We start from the raw sequence: 12,027 nt of genomic DNA, 5'->3' as shown, positions 1-12,027 counted from the left end.
ATTTTTGGTATAATTTACAGACAATGCCCTGGTCTTAAGGTTTCAATTAAATGAATTTTGACAATTGTATACACCCATAAAACCACCACTCAAAGCAAGTTATAGAACATTTCCATCATCCCAGAAAGTTCCTTTCTTCTCTTTCCCAGTCAATTTCCCTTTCCCTCCCCCCAGGCGACCACTGTTCTAATTTTTTTTTTTTTTTTAATCATCATTTTATTGAGATATATTCACATACCATGCAGTCACACAAAACAAATTGTACTTTCATTGTTTATAGTACCATTACATAGTTGTACATTCATCACCTAAATCAATCCCTGACACCTTCATTAGCACACACACAAAAATAACAAGAATAATAATTAGAGTGAAAAAGAGCAATTGAAGTAAAAAAGAACACTGGGTACCTTTGTCTGTTTGTTTCCTTCCCCTATTTTTCTACTCATCCATCCATAAACTAGACAAAGTGGAGTTTGGTCCTTATGGTATTCCCAATCCCATTGTCACCCCTCATAAGCTACATTTTTATACAACTGTCTTCGAGATTCATGGGTTCTGGGTTGTAGTTTAATAGTTTCAGGTATCCACCACCAGCTACCCCAATTCTTTAGAACCTAAAAAAGGTTGTCTAAAGTGTGCGTAAGAGTGCCCACCAGAGTGATCTCTCAGCTCGTTTTGGAATCTCTCTGCCACTGAAGCTTATTTCATTTCCTTTCACATCCCCCTTTTGGTCAAGAAGATGTTCTCCATCCCACGATGCCGGGTCTACATTCCTCCCCGGGAGTCATATTCCACGTTGCCAGGGAGATTCACTTCCCTGGGTGTCTGATCCCCCGTAGAGGGGAGGGCAGTGATTTCACCTTTCAAGTTGGCTTAGCCAGAGAGAGAGGGCCACATCTGAGCAACAAAGAGGCATTCAGGAGGAGACTCTTAGGCACAAATACAGGGAGGCCTAGCCTCTCCTTTGCAGCAACCGTCTTCCCAAGGGTAAAACTTATGGTAGAGGGCTCAACCCATCAAACCACCAGTCCCCTATGTCTGTGGTCATGTTAGCAACCATGGAGGTGGGGTAGGCGAATACCCCTGCATTCTCCACAGGCTCCTCAAGGGGGCACTACATCTTTTTTTTTTTTCCTTGTTTGTCTTTTTTCTTTTTCTTTTTTTTTTTTTTTAACTTTCCCTTCTTTTTTAAATCAACTGTATGAAAAAAAAAGTTAAAAGAAACAAACATACAATAAAAGAACATTTCAAAGAGACCATAACAAGGGAGTAAGAAAAAGACAACTAACCTAAGATAACTGCTTAACTTCCAACATGTTCCTACTTTACCCCAAGAAAGTTACATAATATAGCAACATTTCAGTGAACTTGTTCCTACTACATCCATCAGAAATTAACAGACCATAGTCATTTCTGGGCATCCCCAGAACGTTAAATAGCTTATCTGTTCTTCTTGGATTATTGTTCCCCCTTCCTTAATTGCTCTCTACTGCTAGTTCCCCTACATTCTACATTATAAACCATTTGTTTTACATTTTTCAAAGTTCACATTAGTGGTAGCATATAATATTTCTCTTTTTGTGCCTGGCTTATTTCTCTCAGCATTATGTCTTCAAGGTTCATCCATGTTGTCATATGTTTCACCAGATCGTTCCTTCTTACTGCCGCGTAGTATTCCATCGTGTGTATATACCACATTTTATTTATCCACTCATCTGTTGAAGGACATTTGGGTTGTTTCCATCTCTTGGCAATTGTGAATAATGCTGCTATGAACATTGGCGTGCAGATATCTGTTCGTGTCACTGCTTTCCGATCTTCCGGGTATATACCGAGAAGTGCAATCGCTGGATCGAATGGTAGCTCTATATCTAGTTTTCTAAGGAAATGCCAGACTGACTTCCAGAGTGGCTGAACCATTATACAGTCCCACCAACAATGAATAAGAGTTCCAATTTCTCCACATCCCCTCCAGCATTTGTAGTTTCCTGTTTGTTTAATGGCAGCCATTCTAACCGGTGTTAGATGGTATCTCATTGTGGTCTTAATTTGCATCTCTCTAATAGCTAGTGAAGCTGAACATTTTTTCATGTGTTTCTTGGCCATTTGTATTTCCTCTTCAGAGAACTGTCTTTTCATATCTTTTGCCCATTTTATAATTGGGCTGTCTGTACTATTGTCATTGAGTTGTAGGATTTCTTTGTATATGCAAGATATCAGTCTTTTGTCAGATACATGGTTTCCAAAAATTTTTTCCCATTGAGTTGGCTGCCTCTTTACCTTTTTGAGAAATTCCTTTGAGGTGCAGAAACTTCTAAGCTTGAGGAGTTCCCATTTATCTATTTTCTCTTTTGTTGCTTGTGCTTTGGGTGTAAAGTCTAGGAAGTGGCCTCCTAATACAAGGTCTTGAAGATGTTTTCCTACATTATCTTCTAGGAGTTTTATGGTACTTTCTTTTATATTGAGATCTTTGGTCCATTTTGAGTTAATTTTTGTGTAGGGGGTGAGGTAGGGGTCCTCTTTCATTCTTTTGGATATGGATATCCAACTCTCCCAGCCCCATTTGTTGAAAAGACCATTATGGCTCAGTTCGGTGACTTTGGGGGCCTTATCAAAGATCAGTCAGCCATAGATCTGAGGGTCTATCTCTGAATTCTCAATTCGATTCCATTGATCTATATGTCTATCTTTGTGCCAGTACCATGCTGTTTTGGCAACTGTGGCTTTATAATAAGCTTCAAAGTCAGGGAGTGTAAGTCCTCCCACTTTGTTTTTCTTTTTTAGAGTGTCTTTAGCAATTCGAGGCATCTTCCCTTTCCAAATAAATTTGATAACTAGCTTTTCCAAGTCTGCAAAGTAGGTTGTTGGAATTTTGATTGGGATTGCATTGAATCTGTAGATGAGTTTGGGTAGAATTGACATCTTAATGACACTTAGCCTTCCTATCCATGAACATGGAATATTTTTCCACCTTTTAAGGTCCCCTTCTATTTCTTTTAGTAGAGTTATGTACTTTTCTTTGTATAGGTCTTTTACATCTTTGGTTAAGTTTATTCCTAGGTACTTGATTTTTTTAGTTGCTATTGTAAATGGTATCTTTTTCTTGAGTGTCTCTTCAGTTTGTTCATTTCTAGCATATAGAAACATTACTGACTTATGTGCATTAATCTTGTATCCCGCTACTTTGCTAAATTTGTTTATTAGCTCTAGTAGCTGTATCGTCGATTTCTCAGGGTTTTCTAGATATAAGATCATATCGTCTGCAAACAATGACAGTTTTACTTCTTCTTTTCCAATTTGGATGCCTTTTATTTCTTTGTCTTGCCGGATTGCCCTGGCTAGCACTTCCAGCACAATGTTGAATAACAGTGGTGACAGCGGGCATCCTTGTCTTGTTCCTGATCTTAGAGGGAAGGCTTTCAGTCTCTCACCATTGAGTACTATGCTGGCTGTGGGTTTTTCATATATGCTCTTTATCATGTTGAGGAAGTTTCCTTCAATTCCTACCTTTTGAAGTGTTTTTATCAAAAAGGGATGTTGGATTTTGTCAAATGCTTTTTCAGCATCTATTGAGATGATCAATTGATTTTTCCCTTTCGAGTTTTTAATGTGTTGTAATACATTGATTGTTTTTCTTATGTTGAACCATCCTTGCATGCCTGGAATGAACCCCACTTGGTCATGGTGTATGATTTTTTTAATGTGTCTTTGGATTCGATTTGCAAGGATTTTGTTGAGGATTTTTGCATCTATATTCATTAGGGAGATTGGCCGGTAGTTTTCCTTTTTTGTAGCATCTTTGCCTGGTTTTGGTATTAGATTGATGTTAGCTTCATAAAATGAGTTAGGTAGTGTTCCATTTTTTTCAATGTTTTGAAAGAGTTTGAGTAAGATTGGTGTCAGTTCTTTCTGGAAAGTTTGGTAGAATTCCCCTGTGAAGCCATCTGGCCCTGGGCATTTATTTGTGGGAAGATTTTTAATGACTGATTGGATCTCTTTGCTTGTGATGGGTTGGTTGAGGTCTTCTATTTCTTCTCTGGTCAGTCTAGGTTGTTCATATGTTTCCAGGAAATTGTCCATTTCTTCTACATTATCCAGTTTGTTGCCATACAGTTGTTCATAATATCCTCTTATACTTTTTTTAATTTCTTCAGGATCTGCAGTTATGTCACCTTTTTCATTCATTATTTTGTTTATATGGGTCTTCTCTCTTTTTGATTTTGTCAGTCTAGCTAGGGGCTTGTCAATCTTGTTGATCTTCTCAAAGAACCAACTTTTGGTGATACTTATCCTCTCTATTGTTTTTTTGTTCTCTATGTCATTTATTTCTGCTTTAATCCTTGTTATTTCTTTTCTTGTACTTGGTTTAGGATTGGTTTGCTGTTCATTTTCTAGCTTCTTCAGTTGATCCATTAGTTCTTTGATTTTGGCTCTTTCTTCCTTTTTAATATATGCGTTTAGTGCTATAAATTTCCCCCTTAGCACTGCTTTTGCTGCATCCCATAGGTTTTGGTATGTTGTGTTCTCATTTTCATTCGTCTCTATATATTTAGCAATTTCTCTTGCTATTTCTTCTTTAACCCACTGATTGTTTAGGAGTGTGTTGTTTAACCTCCAGGTATTTGTGAATTTTCTAAGTCTCTGATGGTTATTGACTTCTAATTGTATTCCATTGTGGTCAGAGAATGTGCTTTGAATAATTTCAATCTTTTTAAATTTATTGAGGCTTGTTTTATGTCCCAGCATATGATCTATTCTGGAGAAGGTTCCATGAGCACTAGAAAAGTATGTGTATCCTGGTGATTTGGGATGTAATGTCCTGTAGATGTCTGTTAAATCTAATTCATTTATCAGATTGTTTAGGTTTTCAATTTCCTTATTGGTCTTCTGTCTGGTTGATCTATCTATAGGAGAGAGTGATGTGTTGAAGTCTCCCACAATTATTGTGGAAACATCAATTGCTTCCTTTAGTTTTGCCAGTGTTTCTCTCATGTATTTTGTGGCACCTTGATTGGGTGCATAGACATTTACGATTGTTATTTCTTCTTGCTGAATTGCCCCTTTTATTAGTAAGTAGTGGCCTTCTTTGTCTCTCAAAACATCCCTGCATTTGAAGTCTATTTTATCTGAGATTAATATTGCTACACCTGCTTTCTTTTGGCTGTAGCTTGCATGAAATATTTTTTTCCATCCTTTCACTTTCAGTTTCTTTGTGTCCCTGTGTCTAAGATGAGTCTCTTGTATGCAACATATTGATGGTTCATTTTTTTTGATCCATTCTGCGAATCTATATCTTTTAATTGGGGAGTTTAATCCATTTACATTCAACATTAAAACCGTGAAGGCATTTCTTGAATCGGCCATCTTATCCTTTGGTTTATGTTTGCCATATTTTTCCCTCTCTCTATTAATATCCTTTATTGTACCCATACCGAATCTCTTTAGTACTGAACCTTTCTCCAAGTCTCTCTGTCCTTTCTTTGTTTCTCTGTCTGTAGGGCTCTCTTTAGTATCTCCAGTAGGGCAGGTCTCTTGTTAGCAAATTCTCTCAGCATTTCTTTGTCTGTGAAAAATTTAAGCTCTCCCTCAAATTTGAAGGAGAGCTTTGCTGGATAAAGTATTCTTGGCTGGAAATTCCTCTCACTCAGAATTTTAAATATATCGTGCCACTGCCTTCTTGCCTCCATGGTGGCTGCTGAGTAGTCACTACTTAGTCTTATGCTGTTTCCTTTGTATGTGGTGAATTGCTTTTCTCTTGCTGCTTTCAGAACTTGCTCCTTCTCTTCTATGTTTGACAGTGTGATCAGTATATGTCTCGGAGTGGGTTTTTTTGGATTTATTCTATTTGGAGTTCGCTGAGCATTTATGATTTGTGTATTTATGTTGTTTAGAAGATTTGGGAAGTTTTCCCCAACAATTTCTTTGAATACTCTTCCTAGACCTTTACCCTTTTCTTCCCCTTCTGGGACACCAATGAGTCTTATATTCGGACGTTTCATATTATCTATCATATCCCTGAGGTCCATTTCGAGTTTTTCAATTTTTTTCCCCATTCTTTCTTTTATGCTTTCATTTTCCATTCTGTCATCTTCCAGGTCACTGATTCGTTGTTCAACTTCCTCTAGTCTTGTACTATGAGTGTCCAGAATCTTTTTAATTTGGTCAACAGTTTCTTTAATTTCCATAAGATCATCCATTTTTTTATTTAGTCTTGCAATGTCTTCTTTATGCTCTTCTAGGGTCTTCTTGATTTCCTTCATATCCCGTACTATGGTCTCATTGTTCATCTTTAGTTCTTTGAGTAGCTGCTCTAGGTGCTGTGTCTCTTCTGGTCTTTTGATTTGGGTGCTTGGGCTTGGGTTATCCATATCGTCTGGTTTTTTCATATGCTTTATAATTTTCTGTTGTTTTTGGCCTCGTGGCATTTGCTGAACTTGATAGGGTTCTTTTAGGGTTTGTAGACCTATTGAAGTCCTTATCTCTAATTTATCAGATCTACAGCTTCGTGGAGTACACTTTCTCTAACTAACCAGCAGGTGGCGTCCACGAGCCACCTGTTCTCCACAAGCCAGTTCTCCCCTGCTTAGCCTTTTTGGTGAGTAGGGGAGTGAGTCTTGTGGGGCCCAGTTGGTGTACCAAGCTTGCGTGTGTAGTTGGTGTTGCCTGCCCTGTATGTGGGGCGTGTTTCTGGGCAGTCGGGGAGGGGGGGTGGCCCTAACAATCAAATCTCCCTGATGATCCTAGAGTTTTAAAGCTGCTGCAATAGTCTAATCCTTCAGTTCAGTCCTGCCACAGTTTGTCTCTGCCACTGACCCACAAGTCTTTGGTATTGGCGTATGGCTCCTGAGACTTGCAAGTGGGCCCCTCTTCCAGGCTGTGCACCCCGGGTCCTCTGTTGAGGGATGACTGTGCTATGTCACAGGTGAGTGCCGTCCCCCCAGGGCAGTTCTGGGCTGCTGGGCTGTGTAGGGAGGCTCCCAGTCTGCTCAAATGATGGCTGAATGGGGCTTTGTTAATTCACACTGCTCCACCTTCCCAGCTCTGGGACATTCAGCTGAGGTTGCAGGGAAGGCTAATGTCCACGCCCAGTTTTGTGGTGTGTGCCTGTTATTTGAAGCACTTCCGTCACACTGGGTTGTCTGGGGCAGCTCTGGGCTATGGGGCTGGCGATGGGCAGGAGTGTTTCCTGTCCACCAGGATGGTGGCTGTGAGCGGACACCCCCCTTTTCTTGGGAAGTTGTGTTGTTTAGTGAATTTTCTCAGCCACTGGATTATTGCCTTTTGTCTCAGAGCTCTCTTAGTTCTGCTCTTGACTTGATGTGCCCAAATTGCAATTCTTTGAAGCTTTCTGTATTGGGCTTCTTAGAGTGATTGTTTTAGAAAAAGAAAAAAGGATTTAAAAAAAATAAATAAATAAAAAAACGGCCCTCCTCAGAGATCTAATGGGTTATTGAAATGCTAATAGACAAAGCAACCAGGGCCATTAAGGAAAGGTCCACAGGGCAGAGAGATCAGCTTTGCTTCGGGATTTGCATATGCGCCTCAAGGCCTGAGCTCCGCCCTTCCCCTTTCTGTGTTCACCAGAACTCCAAAAATCCTCTGCTTTTATTTTGGAGTTTTTCGTGTTGTTTTTTTTCTATGCCTGTCTCCTCTCTGCTGGGCTGGCTGCTCTCAGAGTCTCTGGTGTCTGGTCTCAGTCTATCTATGGTTGGAGTTTGAATCAGTAGAATGAGTTTCCGATAAGGTCTGCCACTGCAGTTCTCCCTTCTCCTTCCCGTAGCTGACAGCCCCTCCTCCCCCGGGACTGAGCCTGGCAGGGAGGGGCGCGGGTCCCCTGGCCGCAAAAACTTACAGATTTCGCTGATCTCAGCAGTTCCACGTTTTCATGAGTGTTGTATGAAGTATGCCCAAAGACAGATTGCTCTGTGGTGTCCAGTCCACGCAGTTCCTGGCTTTTTACCTACTTTCCTGGAGGAGTAACTAAAACTTACAGCTCACCAGTCTGCCATCTTGCCCCGCCTCTCTATCTATTTTTAATGGCCAGTGTGTCATCCTGTTGGCCTCACTCATCCCGCAGTGCCACCTCCTGTACGGAGCACAGCCTCCAGCATCCAACAGGCCTGAATTCTAATCCTGGTGCCACCACAGACCAGCCTGGAGACCTTGGGCAAATCACAGGGCCTTTATACTGCTCAATTTCCTTTTCCTTAACGTTGGAACAATTCGCACGTTATCATGTGGTGCGTCACCCAGAACCTGAATATGTTAGTCCCTTTCTTCCTCCCTCTCTAATTGTGGGGTAGTCATTGGCTTTGACTGCTCAGCATGTGACTTCACCACTCTGGGCCCCAGTTTTCTGATCTCTCAAATGGGATCATAACCATCTATACCTTCCTCACAGGGTAAGATGTGCATGAAGTGCCCCGATGATGCCTGGCCTGAAGCAGGCGTTAGGAAATGCAGGGGTAGTCACTTTGGTCTGTGAGTGGATTCTCATGTCATTTTTTTCTTCTTCCTTAGGTCTTGAATGTGGAAAGGAATCAGCTGACATATCTCCCACGTTCCATTGGGGACCTGATCCAGCTCCAGACCCTCAATGTGAAAGGTAAGGAGACCCTCAGTCAGCCCTGGGCTGTCTCAGCCGGTACCCACAGTGCTCAGCCTGGCCGCTGCTGGGCATGAAGGCAGCCAGCCTCGAGGAGCCGCCTCAGACTGCCGCCTCAAGCCTCCCGTGAGGTCAGTCCATGGCAACGAGAGACAGGGTTTCTGGAGGGTTCCTACGGCTCTATGGAGTCAGGGCCTTATGGAGAGAAGGGTAGCAGTAGTGGGTTGACTGAGAGCCATTCAGGAACCGTGGTGAGAGTTCTGGGCAGCTTGCCAGCCTCAGTGAATAGCGCCTCCACATTCGATGATGTGGGGAGCCTCAGGACCACTCCGAGGGGTAGGCAGAGGGAGGTGGTTTATCCCCCAATTTACAGGTGAGGAAAGTGAGGCTCAGAGAGGCACGGCTGCTCCAGACCACCCAGGAGATGCTAATGCAGACCCTTCACCCTCAGTCAAGTGCTGTCCTCACCGTTACCCCTAATGCTTTTATTTCTTCTCACTGTCCTTAGGCATCTTCTGCATAAAATGTCTCAGTTTATCACCTTTGTAACAGATAAATAAGTATAATGGTGCTCATTTATTGATCACTTACTATGTAACAGGCACCGTGCTGAGGACCTCATATATGACATCTCATTGAATCCCTGTCCCTATGGCACCAGACAGTGTTATCCCCATTTTACTGATGAGAAAACTGTGGCCCACGGAGATAAAGTCAGTTGTCCAAAGTCACTCAGCTATTAAGTGGTGGAGTGGGGACTGAACCCAGGTCATTGGAACTCCAACATCATGTTCTCACTCACAGAGTCTCAGGTTCCAGGACCTGAGTCCTGGTGGGTGTCGGGCATGAGGCTGGTGAAGGAGCTTTGGGGTATTAAGATGCACCATTGGGCTCTCTCCAGACAACAAGCTGAAGGAGCTTCCAGACACCTTGGGGGAACTGCGAAGCTTACGTACCCTCGACATCAGCCAAAATGAGATTCAGAGACTACCTCAGATGCTGGCTCATGTTCGAACCCTGGAGGTAAGTGGGGAGCCATTCTCACCCCGGGGTCCTCCCTGCGCTGGCTGCCTCCCCTTCCTCTCACGTTCCTGGATGCCTGCCCTGACCATGTGGGGCTGAGGTCACAGAGAGCCTAAGGCATAGCTCCTAAGAGCTCATGGAGAGACCAACGTATGAGCATCTGTAAATGTGAGGCTTCTGCTGCCATAACCAGGCTGAAAAAAACATACTTCCAGAGTGAAGAGGCAATGCTGATTTCTGATGGAGTTACACCTTATGAAAGAAGTGGTATTTGAGTCAGACCTTGAAAGAAAAATAACATTTTGAGAAGTAGATATGGTAACAAAAGCATACTAGGCGGAGAGAACAATATAAGGAAAGCCAGGAGGTGGTAAAGAACAGGAGGTGTTAAGGGAAGAGTGAGGAAGCTGATGTGATTGAAATTGCCGTGCCTGAAGGGTCCACATCATAAGAGCTACGAGGGAGGGAGCCGTGGGAATCAGGTCTCAGGCCAGGGGTCTGGGCCTCAGCTTCATACATGAAGAAAATGGGTTCATCAAAGCAAGTGGTGGGGACACTGACACAAGGTAGCCACTCAGTGAGGGTGGGCTCCGAGAGTCATGTTTATCTGGTGCTGACTAAGGCTGGGTGCTAGACCTGTGTTATGTCCCTGACTCCTCACAAACATCTGTGAGGCAAATGCTATTATGCCATTTGCAGATGAAGAAATCGAGGCTCAGGGAGTTTAAGGCGCTTGTCTGAGGGCCACGCAGCTAGAAGTAGCAGAGATGGGATTGAAAATCGGGGCATCAAAATCCAGGGCCTGTGCTCTTCCCGTCTGTGCAACACAGCCTTCTGGAACAGGGAGTTATTCATTCACAATGATCAATAGTTTCGCCAAGCATCCCAGAATCCTCCAGTGAGTGGTCAGTGAATTACCTGTCTCTCAAGCCAGGCTGCCGAGAGGACGTATCTGTGCCAGGAGTGGGTGAGTGAGCATGGAGAACGGAGCAAAGGGAGGTGGCTGGCCTCTGTGCTGGTGGCCTCCTGCTGAGGCCACTGGTCAGGCTCCTCTCACTGGGTGGGCTGGAGAGAGACAGGCTGACATGCTTATCCTGTGTTGTCCAATAGCACCAGCAGAAGTTTCCGCAGTGGTAGAAATGTCCGAATCAGTAGCCGCCAGCCACGTATGGCTATTGGGCACTTGAAATGTGGCTAGTCTGACCAAGGAACTAAATTTAAAATGTCATCGAGTTTTAATTAACTTACATTTAAATGGCCAGGTGTGATTAGTGGCTACCACATTAGACAGCATGGCTCAGAGCCCATGTTCCAAACCCTAGTGCTATTATTCTGTCATCTAGTGAGAGCTCTAGGTGTGATTCATTTTATATCAGTTCTTTTAAAAAAATCTTTGAGCTTCTTGTTGGCGCTTCGGACAAACTTTTTTAGAATGAGAAAATAACAGCAGCCAGTCTTAGTAGAGGCCTTATTATGTGCACTTTTTTTTCGTGTGTTATCTCCCACAACCAATAGACAGACTGCAAAGCTGGTGGATTATGTGCATTTAACAGGGAGGCGACTGCAACTCAGGGAAGTTAAGGGACTTGTTCAGGGAAGCACAGCTAGCAAGTGATGCGCTGGAATTTAAAACCAGGGCTGTATGTGTTTAGAGCAACGCTGCACGGGCATACCTCAGAGATATTGCAGGTTCAGATCCAGACCTCCGCAATAAAGTAAATATCATGATAAAGCAAGTCACACAAATCTTTTGCGTTCCCAGTGCATATAAAAATTGTGTTTATACTGTACTGTAGTCTATTAGGTATGCAATAGCATTATGTCTTAAAAACAATGCACATACATTAATAAAATGTGACACAGAAACACAAAGTGAGCACGTGCTATTGGAAAAATGGCGCTGATAGACTTGCTCAATGCAGGGTTGCCACAAATCTTCAATTTGTAAAAAACACAATATCTGTAAAGCTCAATAAAGCAAAGCACAATAAAACAAGGCATGCCTGTACAGAAGAGCCTTCTACAATGATGGAAATGTTCTATAATCTGTGCTGCCCAGTATGGTAGCCGCTGGACACCCATAGCTATTGAACACTTGAAATATGGCTTCTTGACTGAGAAACTTAACTTGAAATTTTTAAAAAATTTAATTAAAATTTTCACTTCAAGGGCCACATGTGGCTCTCAAGGTCACCATAGTAAACAGTGCAACTCTCGAATCCTTGCTCCTAAGCCACTACACTTTCCTGGCAGTGACTAACATGCCCACATGGGGTAAATTTTCTTTAGTTTCAGCTTCCCGGGTTGAAGTTTTCTGCTCTCAGGCCCTCACCCCTTCTCAGCAGCCCAGGCCAGTGAGTTCCTCTCTCTGGAGCAGAGTCTCTACTCACTCATGT

At 42.7% G+C, this 12,027-nt stretch overlaps 1 protein-coding gene across 3 annotated transcripts in view; it reads left to right on the top strand.

Moving 5' to 3' along the window:
• LRSAM1 (leucine rich repeat and sterile alpha motif containing 1) overlaps nt 1-12,027 on the top strand; it is a 51,923-nt gene that overhangs the window by 9,697 nt on the left and 30,199 nt on the right. For all 3 annotated transcript variants that reach the window (XM_037798000.1, XM_037798001.1, XM_037798003.1), the window contains exons 7-8: nt 8,524-8,608; nt 9,510-9,631. In XM_037798000.1, the coding sequence (XP_037653928.1) occupies nt 8,524-8,608; nt 9,510-9,631 (207 nt within the window). The remainder of the gene's footprint in view (nt 1-8,523; nt 8,609-9,509; nt 9,632-12,027) is intronic.

This window comes from Choloepus didactylus, chromosome 10 (assembly GCF_015220235.1).
Source record: "Choloepus didactylus isolate mChoDid1 chromosome 10, mChoDid1.pri, whole genome shotgun sequence".
NCBI lineage: Eukaryota > Metazoa > Chordata > Mammalia > Pilosa > Megalonychidae > Choloepus > Choloepus didactylus.
Note: the sequence above shows the minus strand (reverse complement) of the source record. Positions and strands in the feature narration are given on the sequence as shown.